At 37.7% G+C, this 22,584-nt stretch overlaps 3 protein-coding genes across 3 annotated transcripts in view; 1 reads left to right on the forward strand and 2 right to left on the reverse strand.

Annotated features, from left to right (window-relative positions):
• The window catches only part of LOC138018463 (epidermal growth factor receptor kinase substrate 8-like), a 30,622-nt gene extending 28,464 nt beyond the window's left edge, over nt 1-2,158 (reverse strand). Inside the window, exons 1-4 of the mRNA XM_068865094.1 lie at nt 2,141-2,158; nt 1,386-1,456; nt 850-880; nt 702-762 (exon numbers count right to left, since the gene is read on the reverse strand). Coding sequence (XP_068721195.1) covers nt 702-762; nt 850-880; nt 1,386-1,456; nt 2,141-2,143 — 166 coding nt within the window. The 5' untranslated portion in view covers nt 2,144-2,158. The remainder of the gene's footprint in view (nt 1-701; nt 763-849; nt 881-1,385; nt 1,457-2,140) is intronic.
• A 4,222-nt stretch (nt 2,159-6,380) lies between these two features.
• On the forward strand, nt 6,381-12,773 carry LOC138018468 (beta-1,4-glucuronyltransferase 1-like). Its single transcript, XM_068865100.1, has 7 exons — nt 6,381-6,585; nt 8,403-8,604; nt 9,422-9,666; nt 9,815-9,974; nt 10,841-11,006; nt 11,999-12,116; nt 12,369-12,773. The coding sequence occupies exons 1-7, from the start codon at nt 6,439-6,441 to the stop codon at nt 12,582-12,584; spliced, it is 1,254 nt and encodes a 417-aa protein (XP_068721201.1). The 5' UTR covers nt 6,381-6,438; the 3' UTR covers nt 12,585-12,773.
• Nucleotides 12,607-22,391, reverse strand: LOC138020194 (uncharacterized). Its single transcript, XM_068867219.1, has 14 exons — nt 22,291-22,391; nt 20,648-20,762; nt 20,213-20,281; nt 19,630-19,681; nt 19,512-19,540; nt 19,333-19,435; nt 18,972-19,011; nt 18,842-18,907; nt 18,551-18,665; nt 17,974-18,043; nt 17,735-17,783; nt 15,262-15,350; nt 14,812-15,047; nt 12,607-13,163 (listed from the first exon to the last, which is right to left on the reverse strand). Exons 1-14 carry the CDS (start codon nt 22,389-22,391, stop codon nt 12,858-12,860), a joined length of 1,440 nt encoding a protein of 479 aa, XP_068723320.1. The 3' UTR covers nt 12,607-12,857.
• Nucleotides 22,392-22,584: the final 193 nt, after the last annotated feature.

A 22,584-nucleotide genomic window follows, 5' to 3' on the forward strand; every position in this document is an offset into this window, starting at 1 on the left:
TTCTTGTTAATTTATACATGCAATTTGAAGCAGTTTTTGTCCAAAGAGTGCTATAGGTGGTAAAGATGGTAGTGTTCGAAGTAGTTGTGGAGTACCAACATAGATGTTCAGTTGAAGACGCTGCCTCCGCTTTCTGTTTACTGAAGATCATTTTCAATGTTATGAATGTGCTTCCTAGAATTTTCCAGCATCCAATCAGGGCTGTTTATCAAAAGTATCCCGGTAATTCAGCATTTATAAACACTGAAGTCAAGAAACCATGAGCAGTGACTAAAAAAAGCTCATACAGTAAAAGCAATCATATAATAACTCGATGTTATGTTTGCAAAGAAGTAGACCGCATGTCAAAAGCTTTTGTCCAATGCTGTTGTCTCGCTTTTGAGAAGTTATGTTTCACCTCAAAATCTCTGATCGAGATCCTTGAAAAAAAATTTGCGAGTCTCAAAACTCGATCCTTGATTATCTAATCTCGAAACTCAATCCTTGATTCTTGAAAACATTGAGGATCATGGATAGAGTTTCGAGTCGAGACTGTCAACTTACTTTTGCACGGTACTGTAATTTAATTACCCTCTTCCCAAGACCTGGCATGCTTCTCAAGTTGAGAGATGGTCCCACTACCGCCTTATGGTCAGATAGCTATAACTAAAAGGCTGACATTGTTACTTAGCATACCAAGTTTAGGATACATAAGTGATTACCTTTTTGCTGTCCTATTTTTGGGGAGTTCTTTGGTGATCTCCTTGGCCCAGAGCCATTAACCTGGGAACCAAAATTAGGATAAAATTTAGGAAAACTAACTGAACACAAAAAGATTCTAAAACAATAATAAATACCCACAACTCTTACCACATTTGTTGGCCCTCCTGAATGGGAATCACTGTGAGATAAAAGGAAAATAATATTTAAATTAATAGTTTGAACATATGTGTAATATTTGCAACTGGAAAGACAATGTTTTGCCAATTTCTCCTTGAACCAGTTCTCAAAAGAATTTTTCAGTCAATACCGACTGATCATTAACTAGAAGACTTCAAAACAAAACAAAACTAAACTTCTGAAGTAAACAATCTCTGCTCATTTGCTGGTCTAGTGATAACTGAACACAATTTGAAGAAAAAGGAAGGAATTTTTTTTTTAAATCAACAAAGATTCTTTAAGAAAGTCATACAATGATTTACATGCAGCCTAACAGACCAACAGTTGAGACTACTGTAGCTAAAAGGGAAAATAAAATAATGATGTGCAATAATATGATTTGACTGCAATCTACATATGTGCTACCTCTGCACATGTAGCATGATTATTATTCCTCTTTTTAACCAATGATATTTATTGTTTATTCTTCACTATATCAACAAATACAGTAATAATGATTGACTTACCTTTGCAAAGAATTTACTCCATTTTGTTTTGCCCAGGCATTGCCATGGCCATATTGATATGCTTCTAAAGACTATAGGCGAGAAAAAAGACCTTCTATTGATCAGAAAACTAAAAATAGCCTTTATCCTTCAACATCGCTATTGTTGAGGCCAAAAAAGAGGAAAGTTGTGCTTCAATTTTAATGTATGATCGACGAATGAAGGAGAATGGGTTTCCTACCATGTTGATATCACAGAGACTGCTTTGCAACGGGTTTGTTCTTTGAAAACAGCTACAGATGCAACATAAGATTACTACGTAGTTTGTGCCATCAGCCTTCATTGCTCAATTATAGAGCGAACTAAGGCCATTTTTCCAACTAGTTTAAGCACACAGAGCAGTAAGTTTTCAGGGAATAGGTTACCAAACGATCTTAATGTGTTTAAGACATGTGTAAATTGAAGCCGAAAAGTGTGTTAATTGGGGTGATAGGCACTTTCATCTTGACAGTTTCTTTTCTGCTCAATATTTAATAGCTGCGGGATTTTTTTGCGGATAAAAGTAATAGGTTTCCTTGAATTTTCTGTCACAAGATTGTACCACCATGTACAATTGACACAATATATACCTTCCATTTACTGCATAATTTCAACTTTTTCCCACACCTTGTGAGACAAACAAACAAACAAACCGTAATAGCATCCTAATCTTCCTTTTGTTGAAGAAACAAAAGCAATACAGCTAAAGAAAAAATAGTCAACTAGTAGGTACATACCATCTTTGAACCTGAAAATAGAAAAAAAAGAGGGAACAGTAAGGTTAATTTAAAGCAGGTCTATGATTCCCTGCAAAAACAAAACATTAACAAACAAAAAAACACCATGCTATTTACCATAAATTAATTTTCAATAGGTCTACAACTATGTACAATCAGGGACAAAAGTGTTAAGACATTTCAGGAAATGGAGCACTTTCTAGAACAGAAGTCCCAATCCATGATGGAAAAAAAAACAACTTTACAACCAAGCAACCCCCCCCCCCCCACCCCCACTTCCCTCTCGCAAATTTGAAACATGCGACATGGACACTGTCACATGATCGCAACATTGATAAGGGGAGAGATGAGAAATAAGCCTAGAACGAAAATGTCCCTTTTCAGGGACTGTCTCAAGTAGGTTTGTCCCTGATTATAGCTTGAATATTGTTCTGGTTGGCCCACTAAAACTCTGTCATTGGCTCATACTCTTGCCTGATTTTGCCAAGTGTTGCCGAGCAGGAAAGAAATGTGGCAGGCAGCAAAATCTCCAAGTATCTAAACTTTCAGAAGATTTGTGCTTGTTGAAGATGCAAATGGTTAACCCATCGACTCCCAGGGGTTCCCCATTGATGAGTAAAATCGTTTGGCGTTAGACAGAGTAAAATACTAAGTCTGGCTGGTTTGGGCCGGTTTGGATGTCAATGGGTTAAATAGCCAACTCTGCACTGCACATCTTATTGGTCATTTATCATCTCAAACCTAATCCACACTCTGACACAGGATATCACTTTGGTTTGATATACAGTTACACCTTGTCCTAAATAAATCAAAAACAGTGTACCTCTCTAATTTTCACGCCAGTCAGAAGTGTCTCCCTACTGTCTGTTGGACAGCAACCTCTTTTTCGCCTAAGGTGAAACCAATTTAAGCTATGAAAATTATCTCTGTAACTCAAAATATGGATACTTTGAGTAAAACAATGAAATAATAATCACTGTCTATACCTTTCCTTAGAGGAAGTTTAGGCAAAAGTGTAAATAATTAAAACAGTGGAGAACATTTTACTTACCAAGACCTTTTGTAGGAGATGCATGACACTTAAAAATGAATAAACAAGTACAGTGATAGAAAATTTATATCTAAAAGCCTCTTTTCGGGTTTTTTCAACAGTTTTCTTCACACTGAAAAAGGGAACTTCTATACCTGAAATGTCTGTGGTTTTCTAAAATATAGTGACACTTTTTGATACTTATTTTATATCACTCTGCTTGTTTGAACATTTTACTAGCTTGATTAAAACCCTCTGATTTGGTCTGACAGCATAATCCCTTTTACATCCCATGTAACTTAACTTTGGTAATTAATTAATATTTTTCCATTTTTTTGCGGAAAAAGGGTTCATGGATTTTTCTGATAAAAATATGGTATCCCTTAACCCCCTTAACCCCCGTGGGGTTCCCCATTGATGAGTAAAATCGTCTGGCGTTAGTTATACAGAGTAAAATCTATAAGTGGCACTCTTGGGAGTGAAAGGGTTAAAACAGTGTAAACTCTGTCACATTGGCCTAGCAATCAAGTTTCCAACCCTGTTAAAGAGGGTTGGAAACTTGAAAGTGAAGGGTTATCAAGTCCTTTGAAGAACAAGATCTCTCAAGATCCTGAAAACGATCCAGTATCATAGAAAATAATCCACAAATTTACATTAAAAGTCTTGCCAAGATCTTTGACGGTCTTCAGTGAGCTTTAAGGATCCTTGGGTAAATGTTGCTAAAGTCAATCTAATGTATAGGGATCTGTGCATCTTTGGGAGGTATTCCCCTTAACGTTTTGGCAACCACAGATCGCTTTTTAAGAAAGATCTTTCTAAAGATCTTAGCAGGTTTAAAGATATTTTAAGCTCCTTGAAGATCTGAGAGATTTTCTGAAGGGAACCCTTACTCAAACATTGACCACTTATCCGTGTATCATCTATCATACACCATTCATGTGACTGGCAGAAATTAAATTATAATTTCCTTTAAATTTTATGAGACAATCACAAAGAAAAAGATGAGTTTCTAATAAATGGCATACCTGACTATTGGCTAAGAGTATGTTTCTCAACACTTAAAAGTTACTTTCAAATATCTACCTTACTGTAACTGCTTTCAGTACAAGGTACGCAAGTTTGTGATTTTTTTTACACAAGTAATACAATCCTTTGAAATACCGATACTTCTATTTATAAAATTTGTTTTTCACAAAAATATCTGGCATGAATGGTTTATCAATAGGTGAATGACAGTGTCATCGCACTTACCATTTAACCATTTAAAAATTCAAACAAAGTTATTCAACTGGGAATGAATGACAAGAATGCAAACATTACATGGAGTTTTGCCACAGGCAAATAATCTTTCAGGCTTGCAGTATTACAGTTCAACTAAAAAAATTGGAAAGGAGATAAATACTCAAACAAACAAAGATTTGTCAATTACGGAAACGGAAGGGAACTGCGTTGATTCAAAAGATTTCAAACAATCCCAATATTGTACAATCGAATTCTTCTAAATCAATATTGACGTCATGAAATATTAACTTATGCATCATTGAGCACAAGATAATGAACTTTCATTGTATTATCGGTGGAAACAAAAGCACTGAGGAATTTTTTTCCTACCAGATTTTGAATGATAAAATGAATAAATCAGTTCTAAAAATTCACGGCGCCGGAACGAATAGTCTAGAGCTCGAGAATATGAGCGGTTGTGGAAGCGCAAGACACCGCAAATACACCGATACTGGTATAGAAATAAAATTAAACACTTACTAGAATATCTATGTTAGAATCTGTACGCGATCTGGTGAACGGCATCAATATTTGGAGAAGATACTAAACTAAGCTCTTGTAACATAAACAACACAATATAGATTAATTTAAGACGAATGAACCAAATGTTATTTTCGTCCAGTACGGGGAAATTAAGCTTGAAGGCCTTAAATTTATTCCACCGGTACCCACGCCATAGAAACAAAATAAATAACATGCAAACAAATAAGATCAAGGAAAAATGGTTCGAAACATTTTGTCACTCACCGCTACTGACTTCATGAGGAAACGGAAAGAGTTTCCCATGACTAAATGCCAATTCATAATAAGTTCGCACCGTCGAAATGATCGCGTATCGAATACCCAGCTGCGACGCCATTCTAGTTTCGAAGCACGAAGTCTCTTTGCATTTGACGCAGAGAGAGCAAAATGGGGTTTTTCAACTATTTCTCACCAAAATTTGTTTCCCTTGTGCACCTTTTAAAACATCATAGAACTCAGTGGAACTATCGAAAGAGAATCCTAAGGATACTGTACACACTACGTACAGCTAGCGATCATTTTGAAATCTTAATTTTCCAGCATTCTCACATATCCCAACCTGGACACTAAACAAAAGTTTGACTGGGGTCACTGTTTTACAAAGCTCACCTTGATTAAGTGGTTCTTTAAGCTTTAGGATTATCTCAGGCAACAACAGAAGGTAAACTATCCCTGTCTTAATTGGAGGAGGCTCAACATGGCATACAATTTACATCTGGCAAATTCCACATCAGCCAACCATGTCCGAAAATTTCGCGGGACAATTAAGACAATTAAGTGGCTGACGGACGCGAAAGACTGAGCAGCTTTTAGGGCCACTGAGCCAACCTGTCAGGATTTCAGAAAATTCACGAGGTTATGTTGTCCCTTCGATGACAACATGCAATTTGATGACTAGGAAATTGACTAGGATGACTAGCATTCCTTCTTCGAGCCCGCGTAACTTTCGTCAGAGGTAGGTATCAATCGCGCGGGAAACGGGAAGACAGAAACACACGCGCTATACCACGCGGGATGTAGTGCCTTGTTGGGTGGCAAGTTAGTTGGGTTTACCATTTACAAGCAGAAACCGGTTGGTACTAGGTTTGTTCAAATGGTAAGCAAAAACTCCCGAATGGAAAATTTTGTTGGCATTGCCGTGTACCATTTACAAAATTCGTTCACGTTTACCGAGAGAGTCTGGAGAGAGGCAAAATCATGCAAATAGTAAACACGTTTTTCGTTTGGAAATTCTGTTTGGGAATTTTGTACTACCTTTCAAGAAATCCCGTTTTCTCCGGAAAATTTCCGTTTGGGAAGATCAAAATAGCCTGCCATTTACATTCCAATCGAAATTTCCGGAGTTTTTTGGTAAATGGTAAACCGTCTGGTAAACCAGAGTGAGATCTGAGTATGAGTATAGTTTGAGGCCTTCCTACATGGAGTAATTTTTGAAGCGAGAAAGTATTTGAGGCCATGACATTTCATGATTGTGGGGAAGGTCTCGGTGCTTTTGTTTCTGAGTTTTCTCGTGGCTGTGTTGGTCTTCGTTAACGTCGTGCTGTACATTAAGCTTCAATATCAAGAGAGATTCAATGGACAGGAGAAACTAACCACACCAAATATACTGGAAGTAAGGTTTATAAATTTAAGTGAAACAAGCATTTTAAGAATAAAAACCATTGGATCGGAGCAACTTAAGCATGGTGAAAAATACAATGTTTTCATGAACTGCGATTATCTTTCACAAAGAATACTGTTATGAACCCGCAGTTGTTCTTATTTTAGGATTTATGCACTAGTCAATTGAAACCACGGCCTCCCCACCCACGGGATGTAGCGGGGGATGTAACATTTGTACAGTGTTACATTTTAAATTTTCCCCTGCCCATTGGGTGAAACTTGAGTGTTACAATCTCCACTGCCCTTTCCCATCTAGGAGCCAGCCAAGCAGCCAGGAGGGAATGGAAAGAAATGTTACCCAAACAAACCCTTTGTTGTTTTACCCAGTTAAGGTCAGGTGACAAATGACCTTGCCGTAGCCAGATTTGTGCATTTTTAAATACTTGTATTATGTTGTTATATATTTTAAACCAAACCTCATTCCCCTTGCTAGTTGATGCATGCATTTATTGGTCAAACATTGTACTTTTATTACGTATTTATTTCTCAAACCAATTTTCTTTCCAAATCGAGATGGGGACTGAATTATTAAAATACAATATCCCAGGCACCCAACAATTTGTTTCAGTAGAAAGTCTGGAATGTTTTTTGATGCCTGGACCCAGTCGTACTCTGTCAAGGCAAGCATTACAAGCCCCGTGAAAAATCCACGCTAATTTTCTGCGTTCTGACCACTCACAGAATTTGTTTCAGGTAGTCCCTGGTTCAACTTCCTAGCGCACTTGTAAAATAGCCAACTGGTTTGCCTCCTGCCAGTTGGGATTCTTAACAATTGTATATGTTAAATGCTCGGAGATATTAGCTACTAGCTACTCTGAAATCTGAGGGTAAACAAAGTTGTATTATTATTGGCCATGTCCCCAATACTCCCCTGCTATGTCCCGGGGGAGGGGTTTGGGGGGTGGGCGGGGTTTCAATTGACTAGTGCAATATGGTTTCTATTTATATAAATAATATCATTTTAAAAAATATTTGCCATCAAGAGTCAAGGATCTTATTTTTTTCATTCTCATTCTCACCTCTCACCAGGTAAACTTCAAGTTTCTTTGAAGGCACGATTTTCCTGTGGATACATAGAATTTATTTTTTAAAATTTACTATATTTATTCCAATAAATTGTCATTTGCTTCATCAATTTTGAATGTTACAAATGATTTGAGCTTTTCAACAAGAGAGTCAAATACAGGGGACTGCTATTACATCTAGGCTACCAAAGCCAGACCAACTTTGAAGGGGGATCTGTTGTTTTATGTGATGATCAGTTAGTAGCCATTGTAACGGATATCATCAGATGCAGGGAAAAGGCTAGAGGATTACCTGTGACCTCTTTAGATTTTCATCAATTCAGTGTTGGAGGTAGACACTCATGAAACTAATCAGAAACAACAAGGCTGGAAACTGTGATGAAACATGCAAGGCAAGGCATGTCTAATGATGTGAAAGATCACTATGGCAACTAAGCTGTGTCCCACCACTGGGCACTGAGAAACAAGGCAAAGCAATCGTCCAAAAACACATGGCAGTACACCAGTGATCTCAGGGTTCTCCTAATCAGGTGGTAACTGGTAAAATGTACTGTTTGTACTTATTACCGCCTGCAAACGCTCAGAAGTCGCTTATCCTTTGCAGAACGTCCAACATTAACCAATTGCTTTACCGGTTTGAAAAGGTGCTAGACCTGTTGCACTGAAAACTAAGGAGAACCCTGTGATCTTTGTTTTAACTTTACCTAAAAATTGCATTAAGACTCATTTAATTTGGTTATAGGATCTGCTTTCGACACAAAGAGATTTCAACAACCTCCCAGTGGATTCATCAGGGCAGTACAAAATACAGACAAACTTTTTTCTCTCCAAGTTCCATCAAGGGAAAGGTCAAGAGGATGTGACATTAGTGACTCATTGTACTTCCAATCATCTTCATTATCTACTGGACCTCTCTGTCCATTGGAAAGGACCCATATCTTTGGGTATGGATGTAGACCATAGTAGCAGCCTGTGAGCAAGCTCTCCACTAGGGTTTCACACAAAATTTATTGGGTGTGAAGCAAGCCACAACAGGATAGGGATATAAATCTCATGTGAAACCCTAGTAACCCTAGTCGGGTGATAAGTATTGAACTTGAAATTGGATTACAAGTATGACAAAGACAAAAGGTTTTTTGCTACTCAATACCTGCACCATCAAATCTAATACTTGCTCCCAAATTGAAAATGTGTACTCATCATTACACCCCCACTCTGCTTTGCTAACTGATATGCATGAGAGATACTATTAGTGCTCGAAGATGAAATTTATATCCCCAAGCAGCCATGTAATGTTTTGTTAATGTCCACATTAAAAGCAACTTCATTTCATTTGGTGAATACTATCATAATTTTTTATGTTAACTATAATGAAGTTAAGGTCATGAATGAGAGATCCATTTGGGCATTGATAAGGGTAAGGGATAAAGTAGAGAATTCATTCATTCAAATACTTATTATAGTATACTCTGAGGTATACTTGAATATGACTGAAGACCTTTTGTCCATTTATGGTTGTCAGCCTCATGAAATTCAAAGGCAGTTTAACCCTTTGATGCCCAAACTGGCCTAAACCGGCCAGACTTAAGAGTATTTTACTCTGTCTAACACCAGTGAGAGTATTTTACCCTGTCTGTCTAACGCCAGACGATTTTACTCGTCAGTGGGGAAACCCTGGGAGTCAACGGGTTAATCGAGAGCTTCAAAAGGTATTTTCTTTCTTAATATTCCTTTAAAGATGTTTGGCTTATATCTTTCTAGCTGTTTTTGTACCTGGGTATGATGTTGCCTTGAGTTATGAATCTCTTGTTGGCTTGTATCAGTGTGATCAAAGATTCAAAGAACATGTAACAGTGCATTTAGTGTACCCACTGTCAAATCCACCAGCTGCAACTGAGTTAGTACGAGCTTTGAAACAAGCATTGGGTCGCAATAGGAACTGTGATGACTTCATTCACAGACTGAGAAATAACCACTTGAACAAACCTAATTATGCAAATGGAAAGGTATGAAAACTGCCTAACTCACGACACATTTGTTTGGCACTAATCTCAGATTTATTGAGTATTTTGTGAGGAACAGTGCCTTTCATACGGAATCCAGCAACATTTTTAGTGAAATTATCAAGACTGATGCCAAGTATTTTTCTTTCAGTTGGCATATCCAAACAATTTGCTGAGAAATGTTGGTCGTTCCAGTGTGTCCCCTGGTCACTATGTATTTGTGGTTGATGTGGATATGATGTGCAATGGAGATCTATATCAAAGCTTCTTGCAACTGGCACAGCGACTGAATCTTTCTGTCAATAAAAAGGGTGATACCATAGTTAAAAAGTAGTTATTGAATTCTAGAATACTATTCCCTAAGTTGAGACTTGATACTTCCAAAGTGGAAAAGATCCTTACAGTTCTGTTGCCCCTACTGTCAATTATTTAATTTGTCTTATTGAAGCTTGAAGGGGGTAGTTTCTAAAGAAACTGTGGTGCTGCGTCGGTGGGGAAGTAGAATACAAAAATTTTCCTAACCACTCCAAAAAACACATGGCTATCTGCGGCCTTTCCCTACATCTAGGTACGACGGAAAGCTGCAAGAATCTAGAACAAAAATTCATCTTCCAAATCAGCACCCTTAATCCTCACGGTATTAACGAACGCTTTTCATTTAACTAATATATTCCTATTTTTCATGTTGCCATGTTACCACCAATAGCGTAGCTCCTACTCTACTATATAAACTACACGTAACCCATAATTCCTCAATTCGCTCTGACGAAGGGCTAACGCTCGAAACATCAGCTTTTAGAATCTCTGTACAGTGGTCAATTTACATTATCAACTCCGTTGATAAAACCAAATTATTGAAGCTTGTCCTTGCATATGAAGGGTTGTGAAAAAAAAAACTTAAAACCTATAGCTAAAAACTATATGCTTGAGAAAAGATCTCTGAGTTTGTAAAGATGAAGGTTTAACACACATCAAGCATTATTTAAATCCATGGTGACTCCCTCTGTTCAGCCAATAGAGCTAACCAATTTTCAGACTCCTTGTTCAAAGACAAGCAATGACAATAATGAATTATTAATATTTTTCTAATTCATTGTACAAGAGCTGTTTTGAGAATGTTACCAGGTTACTTAATCAAATAGTCATTTATTACAACAACGTGAATGGTTTCTTTCAGATAAGAGAGTGTTTGTCGTGGCAACTTTTGAAAGTAAACGAAAGCTTTCACCATCATTGACAAAACAAGAGTTGCTTGATCAGTGGAACAGAGGAAATGTTCAGCCATTTTACTATCAAGCCTGTTGGAAATGCCAAAGGCATTTAGATTATGATGCTTGGAAAAGGTAAGAATGGATGACTCATCTTGAATTTAAGGTCACTCAAACCAGTTCAGTACTATCAAGAGACCTTGTTATTAGAAGGATTGACACTACAACACTTTATCACGTAACAGCAATGTTGTGGTACCATGTAAAACATCAATTATCGCTGAACAAGATGCAGTCATTTTTGTGACAAAACAAGTTACCATGGCAACAGGAAAGCCTTGCAAAAGCACCCCATATTTTGGCTTTAGTTGCTCATATCTGAAAAACAAACTCAGTGACCCCAATACTTTATTCCACAGAAGTGATCCGCAGGCCAAGATGAAACTCTCTGCAAAGTTTAAAAACATTCTGTGAAGCCGATTCAGAGCTACCTTAAATTTTCAAAAATTTAAAGGGGCTCTGAATCGGCCTCACAGAATTTTTTTAAACTTTGCAGAAAGTTTCATTCTGACCTGCTGATTACATTTCAGAAATAAAAAAATGAGCATCTGCATTCACTGAGTTCGTTTTTGAGATATAAGCAGCTAAAGACAAAATATGGGGTGTTTTTGTGGGGCTTTCCTGTTGGCACGGTAAATTGTTACGTCATAAGAATGACCAAATCTTTTTCAGCAATAATTGGTGTTTGATATGGTACCATAACATTGCTGTTAAATGATAAAATGTTGTCGTGTTAAATGAATCCTTCTATAATCTGAACGTTTCTTTCAAGTGTTGGAACTGGTTTGAGCCACCTAAATGAGTTGAACTTTTTCCTACAGCTGTACAGTAACTGGAGTTTTCAACCATGTTCAGATTTGTGGATTTTGTGGTATATCCTGTTCATCTCGAGTTCAGTATTGTTAACCCATTGACTCCTGGAAGTGAGACTCAAAAGATTTTACTCTGTCTAACACCAGATGATTTTACTCGTTACCTGGGGGTATTCTGGAGTTCCTGAGAAGTGGATGGGTTAATGGTTTGCCCATCTTATTGTCAAGACTTTATCCATGCATTTTTTCTTTTAGTTATCATTCTGCAAGTGAGGATTTAGAGATTGCTTATACTGTTAAGTGGAAGGATCCTTGGGAACCATTTTACTTTGCCCCAAATCATGTTCCTTTGTATGATGAAAGGTTCAAGCAGGTAACCTCAATTATTGGACAAATTAAAGCAAAATATTTGCATTTGATTCCTTGTTAGCACCTTCCAGTTGACCAATTCCCCATTTCTCATCTTGCAAAGACAATATTTGCTTGATGTGTTTGTCAGGTTTTTCAAGCTATAATGGGACATTCGATCTTAAAATTGATTTTTACAAAATTAATATGTAGAGAGGTAAAATTCATTCTTCTTCAATCATTAATATTAAAAGTTGTTTTGATCTTTGTTTTTCAGTACGGTTTTAATAGAATCAGCCAAGTCTGTGAGACTCACATTGCTGGCTATGACTTTGCTGTTCTTAACAATGCTTTCCTAATTCATCATGGATTTAAAATTAAGGAGGGATTCCACTCATCAAAGGATGAAGAAAATGCACGCAACAGGGAACTGTTCAGGATATTTAAACAGGAACTCAAACTGAAGTACCCAGAGTCAAACAGACACTGCTAGTCAGTAAACAAGAATAATCTACAGTATAAAATCTGATATTTATATATACAATTTGGTTGATTTTTTGGCTTACTTTTGTTGATAGTTCTCAGTGGGCATTTGATGCGTGTGGTGCAAATATTGAGTTTAAAGATCTTTTCTTTTTTCTTTTAATCTAAAAAAATAAATAAAGGTTCTTGACACCTCCAAGCTTTCATTCTTTGGTATGCTAGTGAACCTTTTGATCCTGTTAGGGGCAAGGGGAAGGCTTTATTTTGTCTGCTATCATGTCAGTCAATACAACTTATGGGGGTAGAACTTTTTCTCAGGGGTCAAAGAATCTAGTGTTGGTTTTTTGGGTGGTGAAACAAGTCTTGCATCAGGAGTAATACATTCCTTGTTTTGTTGTACATGTTCAACACCGTCAAGAAAGTCCAGAATATCTGGTGAATCACTGTTATGAGAAAACGTCAGAGCTTGTCCACTTTTATGTAAAAAAGGCTCTTTTTGTCCAAACAGACACCTTTGAACGTTTCTTCCACAGGAAATATCTGTTTCTTTTCCACTGCCAGGACTTCTAACTGTACTGGGAAATTTATCCTGGAAGAGTAATATTTTGTTAGAAAGTTTTAATAGTGCCTCGTAGAATTTATGTGGGTGGTGCTGAGTTTACGATTTATACAAGAGAAACGTGGCATTTAAGTGGAGAATTACCTAAAAGGTTAAGGTAAAAGGTAAAGTAACTTTATTTAACGTCGGTAGTTCCTTCAGCTACGAGGCTGGTGTCAATGGAAGCCAACGGTGCACCCTTTACCCCCCTCCCTCTGTCACTGCTCCGTTTTCAGGGGATTTAAAGCTATAGCTACACGGATCAGAGGAAAGTCGAAACAGACGTTGAAGTCACCGAGGATCGAACCGGAGACCTCTTGCTCCCAAAGCCGCACACTAGCCAACTGAGCCACAACTGCTCCTACTGATAACAACCATGAGCAACAAATAACAACCATGAGCTCAAATATTATTGTTTCTTTAGGAAATTGCTTTTAGTGTAGTACCATGCACTGGTGGTTTAGTTGCTTGAGCATCAGGCTGTTATGCGGGAGGTTGCCGGTTCAAAACCCGGCCAGATCTTCACGCAGCAACTTAAAATAACTGTGGAAAAAGTGCTGCCTTTGTTAATTTCATCTGCAAATGGTTAGACTTTCAACTCTTGGATTTAAGGACTGTAAACTGTACGACCCATCTCGCAAATATCCTCCATGTTCATAAATTCCCCTGTGGGACATTAGAGAACCTGAAGGCTATTTGCGAAGAGTATGGGGTGGAGTCCTCGGTGTAGTGGCTTCCCTGTTCTCTCCAGCAGAAGTGGCCAGCTTGGCATGATGTCTCCATAAGTCAAAGGGGACTTTGACTGGTGCCGGAACATGTAGATGTACAAATGTAGATGTATCATATCTTGGAACCCTCAAATAAATCTAATACATTGTATGTAACTGCAAACACTTAGCCATGTGATAATAAGCAGAAAAGTTAAGAAAATGGCCTTGAGGTGAATTGCAGTACTCTGGTGATTAATTAAATGTGCTTGATCTTTATTAACATGTCAGTGAGTGCAAAAAGGACACTGTACCAGGGTGCAAAGAAAGTCAGCATTCCAGCTTTTCCAGCTTGCCTTTGGGCATGCTACCATCTACTAGCCCGAGAGTCATTTTTACTAGTCCCAAAAAATTGTGCAAGCGATATTTATTTATTAATTTTAATTTTCCATTTGCATTTTCTGTAAATGTCTGATTCTAAATCTGTGAAAAATAGTGAGGAAAACTAGCTTTATGTAAAAGAATTCTGGATTAGCATGTTTTAATATTTTTGTTTAATACTTCAAGACTGCGCCGACTAGATGTCTGACACGAAATGTAATGCAATACTTGTTTCAACCAATTTCACTCTTTGAGATCAGCTTAAAACAATGGCTTTTGGTTCACATAAATTTACCTTGAAAGTAGATCTTACAGTAATCCCAAAATTTGAATCCCCAAAAAACATGTCACTTGCCTGTTGGGCAAGTATAAGTCAGAATCCACTAGCCTGATTGCAAAATCCATTAGTCCCTGGCTAGTGGACATGCCTTTCTTTGCACACTGTGTACTTTTGGCCCTTCTTTTGTAAAGTAAAATGGTCTGTCCATTGGAAGTACCTTAACCTAGACTGTACACAAAGTTCTTTACTTCTTGTTCATTACGTTCATTACCAGTTCAAGATGATCATTCAATGGAATACTTTCTCTTTTGCGGTTTGAGGCCCTAAACAGAACTGTTTGTTGTAATCTCTCTTGCTGCTTAAAAGTCTCATTTGATACACTTTTGTGAACAAGAAGTTCTGATGTACTTTCCCTATTGCTTGAAAGCAGATGATCAGATGGGCCTTCCACTACTCTTTCAATCTTCTCCTCATTACTTGAGGCAGTCATCAATGCTTTACTGCCTTCTAAGAAAAGACAATAGCAGTCCTGAGATCAATATTAATTTTCTTAGCTGGTTTAGGAACTGTGTTAGATGCAAACAAAATGAATTGAACTTTCGGTTCCTAAATTTGTTTTATTCATGTTCAGTTCTTAAAGACACAAACAAGCAATGATCGACTATTTCCTGTAAATGTACATATTACAAAAAAATGTCGCAAAAGGTATTTTTTTTCCTACCAGCAGATCTTCTTTTTAGACATCTCTTTTGAAATTCACATGCAATGCCAGCATTGCTTTCCATCCTTTGGGCATGACTATTGACAGAACTTTGAAAAAAAAAAAAAAAAGAAACAGGAATTACAAGAAAGCCATAGTTTTAATTGCAGCAGTATCAATATTAACATGTATATTCCTGCAAGCTCATGAATGTATTACTCTTACAGTACTTTGACAACAAAAAGAATGTACATGCAAGGCTGTGCTCTAAGGAAAATTTTGGGAAGCCCTTCGGGCTCCCAAGCATTTCAGCTGGGGTGCCCAGCCCTCCAAGTTGGTCGCCCGACTTACTGAGATCAGCAACGATCTTCATCCATCTCTCTCTCAACAAAACATTGCTGCTATTGCTCTGGTGATCGTCAAACTCGCTAGTGCAAGAAAAACCTGCAACCCGTCAAATTTTTCTTGAGAAAGACGAGAAAAGTGGCAATTCCTCCGATGTTTTCAGGTTTAAGGTGATTCCTTAGTAATAGAAGTTGTCGTAAGATTTTTTTAAAACTTTTCTCGATTGTTCCCTATATTATGGTGACTCGAAATGTGCAATTAAAAAAGTAGGTCACCAAGCTCGTTTGAGAGACATAACTTGCTCAAGTTACTCATTTAATCATTGCGCCTTCATCTATCAAGGACAAGTTTATTCCATCGGTTCAGGCTACGTTTTGCACGAACAGGAAGCACATCTTTGACGTAATTCTTGAAATAACAAAACAGGTGAATTGTGTTGCTCAAAAGGAATAATTTAACGTTTGTTTTATGGCACAGGCACAAGTCTTGAAAAGGCACTGACTACAAATGTTCTTCGGGTGCGTGATCTCGAGGAGACAATTTTGTGTCCACGAGTGATGGCTACGAATACTATCTTTCCTGTAACTTTTTTTTCTGACGTAAATTTTTTGTAATTTTTTTACAGCGCAAAGAAGATGAGTAAGAGAATAAAATTATGCCAAAAAAAAGATAGGTCACCAACCTCGTTTAGGAGAAAACAGAAAGCAAACCAAGCTCGACCCCTCGACAACACGTCTCCCCGATAGCGCGGTTTCACTTTCACAGTCGGACTTAAATCTTCTTTAGCATTATCAAGGCTATCACTCGACTTTTTGTTTTGTGAGAGTCCAAAACGTTTCTTGTTTTGCTCTTTACTGCTGTGCTCTGAAAACGGCCATTCTTCTTTCTCGCGAGCTTTCCCTCACGAAAGGTCGGCATTTTGAAATGTTTTTGGCCACGTTCGATATATCAATATTCACACATTGGTACGAGTCTTTATGGTTAAATTTAAACATTGTTTTGTTTAGAAATATCCGTTGAGACTTGTGAGACAAAGAGCCATGAAATTTGACCATAAAGCCTCTTAGCCATGCCTGAATACGAACGGGGCTTACACTGTGTTATGCGCAGAACAGGATGCGCAGTGCAATATTAGGGAATCACCTTAAAAGTGAAAAAGTAAAGATTGCGGCAGGTTTATGTAAAAACGTTTGGGTCTAATACAGGTACATGTTTTTACTGGTTAGTTGGGTTGAAAATAAATTTTCAAAAGGTGAATCACGTGGAGCTTATGTGAAAACTGCCGTGAAACAATTAAACCACCGCTGCGCAAAAGCTATCAATTCTTTTTTAGGAAGTCATCTTGATTTGGACGAAAATCATCGCTACAGGGCAGAACTAAAGTTTTTTTTTCTTATATTATCAGTAAAATGTTTAGTGGAATGACCTTTTTGTGGATTCGGTCGAAGCGCCAGTCACAGCGTTATTTGTTTAGGGCACGGAATGATCTGTCAGGAACCAAAGACAACGCTGGATTGCTCTGTTTCTAAAACAACAACAAATAACACGATATCTTTCCTTTCTTTTATTTCGTTATTTCATATACAGGGGAAAAACAACCATAACCTAAATGTATTTTAGCCAAGCAGGCGCAGCGGCAAAAAAATCGTAAAATATTAAATTTGCATAAACTGCGATTCGCGGGTTCATACAAAAGTAAATTTCACCGCTTCGCCGGCCGCGCTTTACCACTGTCAGAGCAGAAGTAACAACTCTTTTAAAACTATAACCAAGAAATGCCAAACTCCACGTTCCAAATTTAATGCTATTTTTTTTTAGAAAGAACAAGAGCCATAATGGCTCCTGGAAAGAATCGAAATTCGTACGGCTGCCGGCCGTAACGTGCAAAGTTACGGATTATGTTACATGTGAAACTTTGAACCGACTGTTTCGTACGAAGAAAAAACATTTTCTGAGAGGTTTCGTAAACTGTAACCACCAGCATATGAAAATTTTTAGCCGCCTTATCTGCTAGAAATACAACAAGCCAGAGTGCCCGGCCGGGCGACCGGGTAATTTTTCTCATTCGCCCGAAACCAAATGTTAGTCGCCTCAGGCGACCGGGCGCCGTTAGAGCACAGCCTTGACATTTAAACTGATAAATTATTACCTTTGTCTGTACATTTTTCTGATTTGCCCTTGTATTTCAGCAAGATAGTCTAAATCAAAATAAGTGTGCAGAAGACAGTTGAAATATATTTGAATGACACTTTCTTTGTCTCCCTCATTTTAGTTATTAAAGCAAAATCATACAACAGCTAATAGCAATGTGTGTGTAATACCAATGGAAGTCATTTCCTGATAACATACCATTCAAGTCTTAGTATTGAGACGTGGCTGGTGACTCACCTCTTCCATGAAACGTTTCGGAGGGCCTCAATGTTTCTGTTAAAGTTTGTGATATCTCTTGTAATGGTGTCTGAAAGGATTTTAACATGAAGACTTTTCATCATCGCCGTTGATAACATTGCTTTAGCAGTAACAAAAGGAAAGCCTGAGAGCAGTACTCTACCAATTTAGTTTCAAATAGATGTCTTTCATAAGATCATCTTCAACCCATTTGTTACAATTTAACTTGTAAAATGAACAACTCCCAAAAAAATATACCGGTAGCCAAAATGTTCTTTCAATGGTAGAGACTAAAATGTAGTTTGAACTAGATCCTAAATGAAAACCACGGACTAGAAGCAAACAAAGAAATGTCAATGGCAGGAGTTGGAAAAAAGGAAAAGGTAAGAGGACTTGAACCAAGTCTAGGAACACAACCAGAGTGCAAGTCACAGGATCTTGACCCCTGTTCCTTACCCTCCCAAATATACAGAATTTAATGTAACGATCCTCACATGTACTTCTATTGCAAGCCACTCCATCAAAGAAAGGAGTCATTGAGCTATTTTGTTGTTGTAAGAAGAAAGAATTCACATACCTTAAAGGCAAGACCTGCTTCCCTGAGGGGTGATTTTCTTCGTGGAGTACTCCTCCGAAGAGGTGTAATTTTATTTTTGTCTGGGTTGCTGTATCTTCCACTTGAGCTACAAGAACTGCAAAAACAGAAAGATTTTAAATAAATATATTATGTTAATAATCGTAAATGGTGAAAGCTCTGGAAATTATATTTATGTTATAGTAATAGCCATGATAAACTGGAATTTGCTTTGAAATCTTTGCTTAATAATTACCAGTTCTAAAATTTCGTTGCATCGTTCAGTTTTATTACCTTTCAGACCTTTGACTTTTATGGCTGATTACAGGACTCTGCATTCTATGGATAAGAGAGAGTACACTATTGTAATATTATTCAGATGTGAAAAGCAAGTGATCAAATATTTACTGTCATGCAAACTTACGGATAATCCATTCTTCCAGAACACTGATCAACTGGAGAATCTGGTAAACAGGATAGAAATGTTTTTCTTTTATTGCTGGCTGTGTGCTGTACTAGCTATAATCTATCTTAGGACACTTTCCATTTGATAGAACTAACCGGCCAGACTAGGCATTTGGAAGGACTAACTCTACAACACCTTCAAATTAACACACTTCGAGGATGATACATGTATATACTCCTCTAGAAGAATGCGAGGGATTATCATTCAAGTGTTACTTTAAATTGTTGCATTTTATTTGCAAACTGACAGGTCTGGCAAGCCAGTTCTGATAAGAGGAAAGGAAAGTGCCCATAGTCTCATAGAAAGAATTCCTTTGTACCTTGACAACTTGGCAAGCCACATGAAAGCTGAATTTTGAAGGAAGAGCAATCCAGAACTCTCGCCATATCTCTTTCAGTTCTTGTTCTAACGTCTTCAAACTTCTGGAAATGATGAATATTTGTGTAAATAATTTGAACTAGAGGAGTTTCCTACACTCCCAGTTTGGTAACCACTAACCTTCGTAAATAAATTCTTTTTTGCATTTTCTGCTAAGAAAAAAAAAAAGCATTCATTTGAAGAACATTTCTATTTGTTTCATAGAAAACTTAGTAGTTGGGATTAACAGTATTGTTACCTCTTGATATTGTGTCTGACCTCTTTGCCTTGTTGTAAATACCCAGACTTCTCTGTAAGTGAAAGAGAGCAAATGGGTAAAAGGTTGGTATTTGTAGACCTTTTTAAAGGGGTTGTTCGCACTAAATGTTATCCAAAGCAATCATAAAATTCACCACAACCATATTTCATTTTCGGTTTGCTATTAATTTGTGGATAAATGAATTTGGCTTTTTAACTGGTCATCTTCTTCAAAACTTTATCAGAAATGAGATATGGTTTTTTGCAAAGTCAAGGCAAAAACAGAAAGCTTATTAAAGCTTATACAAAAACAAAACTAGTCAGTTTCACACTTGGTGAGTATTCCTTAACCATGGTGTTAGCATCTTGTGTTATTATATTAAGCTTTAAAGCCCTGGCCAAACGAGAGTGAGAATTGTTGAGAGTTGAAACTCTTGCTCTCAGTTGGCCAAGGCTTAAGATGGCGGAGATGCCTGGACATGCATCGTATATCTCGTATATGTGGATGAAGAACCTTTGCCACACAACAAAACTAAAAAACGTTTACGTAATAGACATGAGAATCTGCATGTCACGGTACTTACTGTTATTCTGTTTGTGGAAATAATAGCAGTGCTTGAATCATTTTGTGACTGTTTTCGTCTATCGTGTTCCTGGTAAATATTTCACAGCAAAGAAACAGTTATTTTGGTACAGACCACTACAGAAAATAATCCTTCAAAACCAGCAACTGTTTTTATGTCAAACGGATATTGAAAACATACCCCTTTTTCGTGATGTTTGTGTTTAGATCTTGTACGAGTGTGATTTCTTTCACCAGTTTTGGTAGATGACCCCTTTGCATAATGAGCACTTGTCATTTGCTGGAAATGAAAAAAAAGTGTCTAAATGGCCGGAAATGACAAAGGGATCTCAAATCAATAAATGACCAGTCGGTCTGCTTTGTCTGACATCTATTTCAAACGTCGTGTATATTCAGTAATTCAGTAAGTCTGGATACTGAGTATGAAAAAGCTCACCTTTTCGCGGGCCTTTTTGTAAGATTCTTTGCCCTTTTTGCTGGAATTTCCCTCAATTTTCTCCTGTTCTGCTGGCTTTTTGTTGTGTCTGTCGCTATGTTCTGCTTCACTTTCACTATCAGAGAGCGAAACACAGCAAAGCGACTTTCGAAAAATCTCTCCCTTGTCTTTGTCGATAACGGAAGCAGGAAAGGAAATAAAAGATACAAAACCAAGTAATTTTCCAGCAAAAGCAATCAAAAGTCGCGTTTAAACTACACTTGTCAAGAACAAAAGGCTAATAAAAAATCTTCTCGACGCTTACCATTCCGACGCTTCATGCGCATACTGGCTCAATTACTGGCGAAATAAGCGGTGTTCGGTTGGACGAAAACAAGGCCATCATTCGAAAAATAATCAAAGGGAGGAAGTCACTTGCTCAAAATTAACTTATTTCCTTTCAATGTATTTTGAACGAAGACAATGCAAATTTGGTGCTAATAACGAGTTGTTTTATCTATTCGCGCGCTTTCATTCGCGCTCTCTTGTTTTCCCGCCAAAATTCATTGTTCTTGGCGATATGGTGGCTTTTTCTGGTTGTCACGAAATCCAGCTCTACACGATCTGTAGTTAAACTGCTCCTTTTTAACTCATAAGATGTAAACCCCCTTTTTGTCTATACTCGCTAACAGAAATAATGCACAACCTTTTTTTAAAAGTGAAGCTATGATCCTCATAGTTTTGAACGGTGTTTGAACCTCTATTGTATCCGTAGTTCAAAATATGATTTTTTCAATATCTGGTCCTTCGTAGCAAACGCGAAAAGTGGAGGGAGTACGCGCGCGTCATCTAAAAACATAAATTCGCGTTATTTTCATCACTTCGTGACTATTTCAACCTTTTTAATATGACAAGGATGTGGTAGTTCCTAAAAAATGACACTAATCGGAACGGCGCTTATTTTAGGGGAGAAATGAAACTTTATCCTCAAGTGCTGACGTACTTCAAAAAACCTCAAATTTGGCTATTTCACGTTGTTGTGTTGCTGACGACGGCAAAGAAATGGACAAAAGGGTTAAAAACACACGTGCAGGGCGCACAAAGCTATTGTTTTTGCCCACTAAATATGCTGATTTGTGACGTTCTCGTTTCCGTCGCCTGGTGGAAACGAGGGACGCTTTTCATGTAACAAAAATCCATGTTTGAAATTACGGAGAGTTTATGTGTCCAAAGGATTGGGGCCTTCAGTTTGAAAAATCTGACCAAAGCCATAGTTAGATATGCGAACTTGTTGTGAGCATTAGACAGTTAGGGAGTTTAGACGCGTCGGTAACGAAAACGTCATTTTAAATTGCAAGTTCAGGTTTATTAATCTTTTTCGTCGTCATGTCGGCTTGTCTAACTTCTAAAAACTATTGCAACTCTCCAGGAACTGAATTAGGAGGTGCAGTATTGAAAATACGACAGAAAATTAAAATTCGCTGCCTTTTGTTCACGTTCTCCGTGAAAGATTTGCCGAAATCGTGAAAGAAATGTACAAAAATGAAAAATGCACGTGCACAGCGTGCAAAGCTAATGTTTTTGCTCATTAAATATGCAAAATTTGTGACGTTTTCGTTGCCGTCGCATCATAGATCTTAAACTCCCAAATAGGTGAAACAAACTTGGTCAAAGTGGATGACTTTCGAAGGTCCGAAATATTCCGGTCGGCCCGTTCCATTTCACCTTCAACAACAAGTTGCAAAAACCTCTTCCCTGTTCCCATCACCATTTATTTTTGCTGTAGCATTGCTACACTGGCTAGGCTTCAACAAACCGAGACATTGGATTTGGGGAGGGGAGAAGCTGCCGGATAGATCCAGCCCAGTGCTGGAGATAAACATGTCACCCAGTTTGACACCCAACCCACAGTTATGTCTGTCAAATCAGATTTTCCTTATTCCACATGCACCTCTCTT

The sequence above is a fragment of the Montipora capricornis genome, chromosome 10 (genome assembly GCF_036669925.1).
Source record: "Montipora capricornis isolate CH-2021 chromosome 10, ASM3666992v2, whole genome shotgun sequence".
Lineage (NCBI taxonomy): Eukaryota > Metazoa > Cnidaria > Anthozoa > Scleractinia > Acroporidae > Montipora > Montipora capricornis.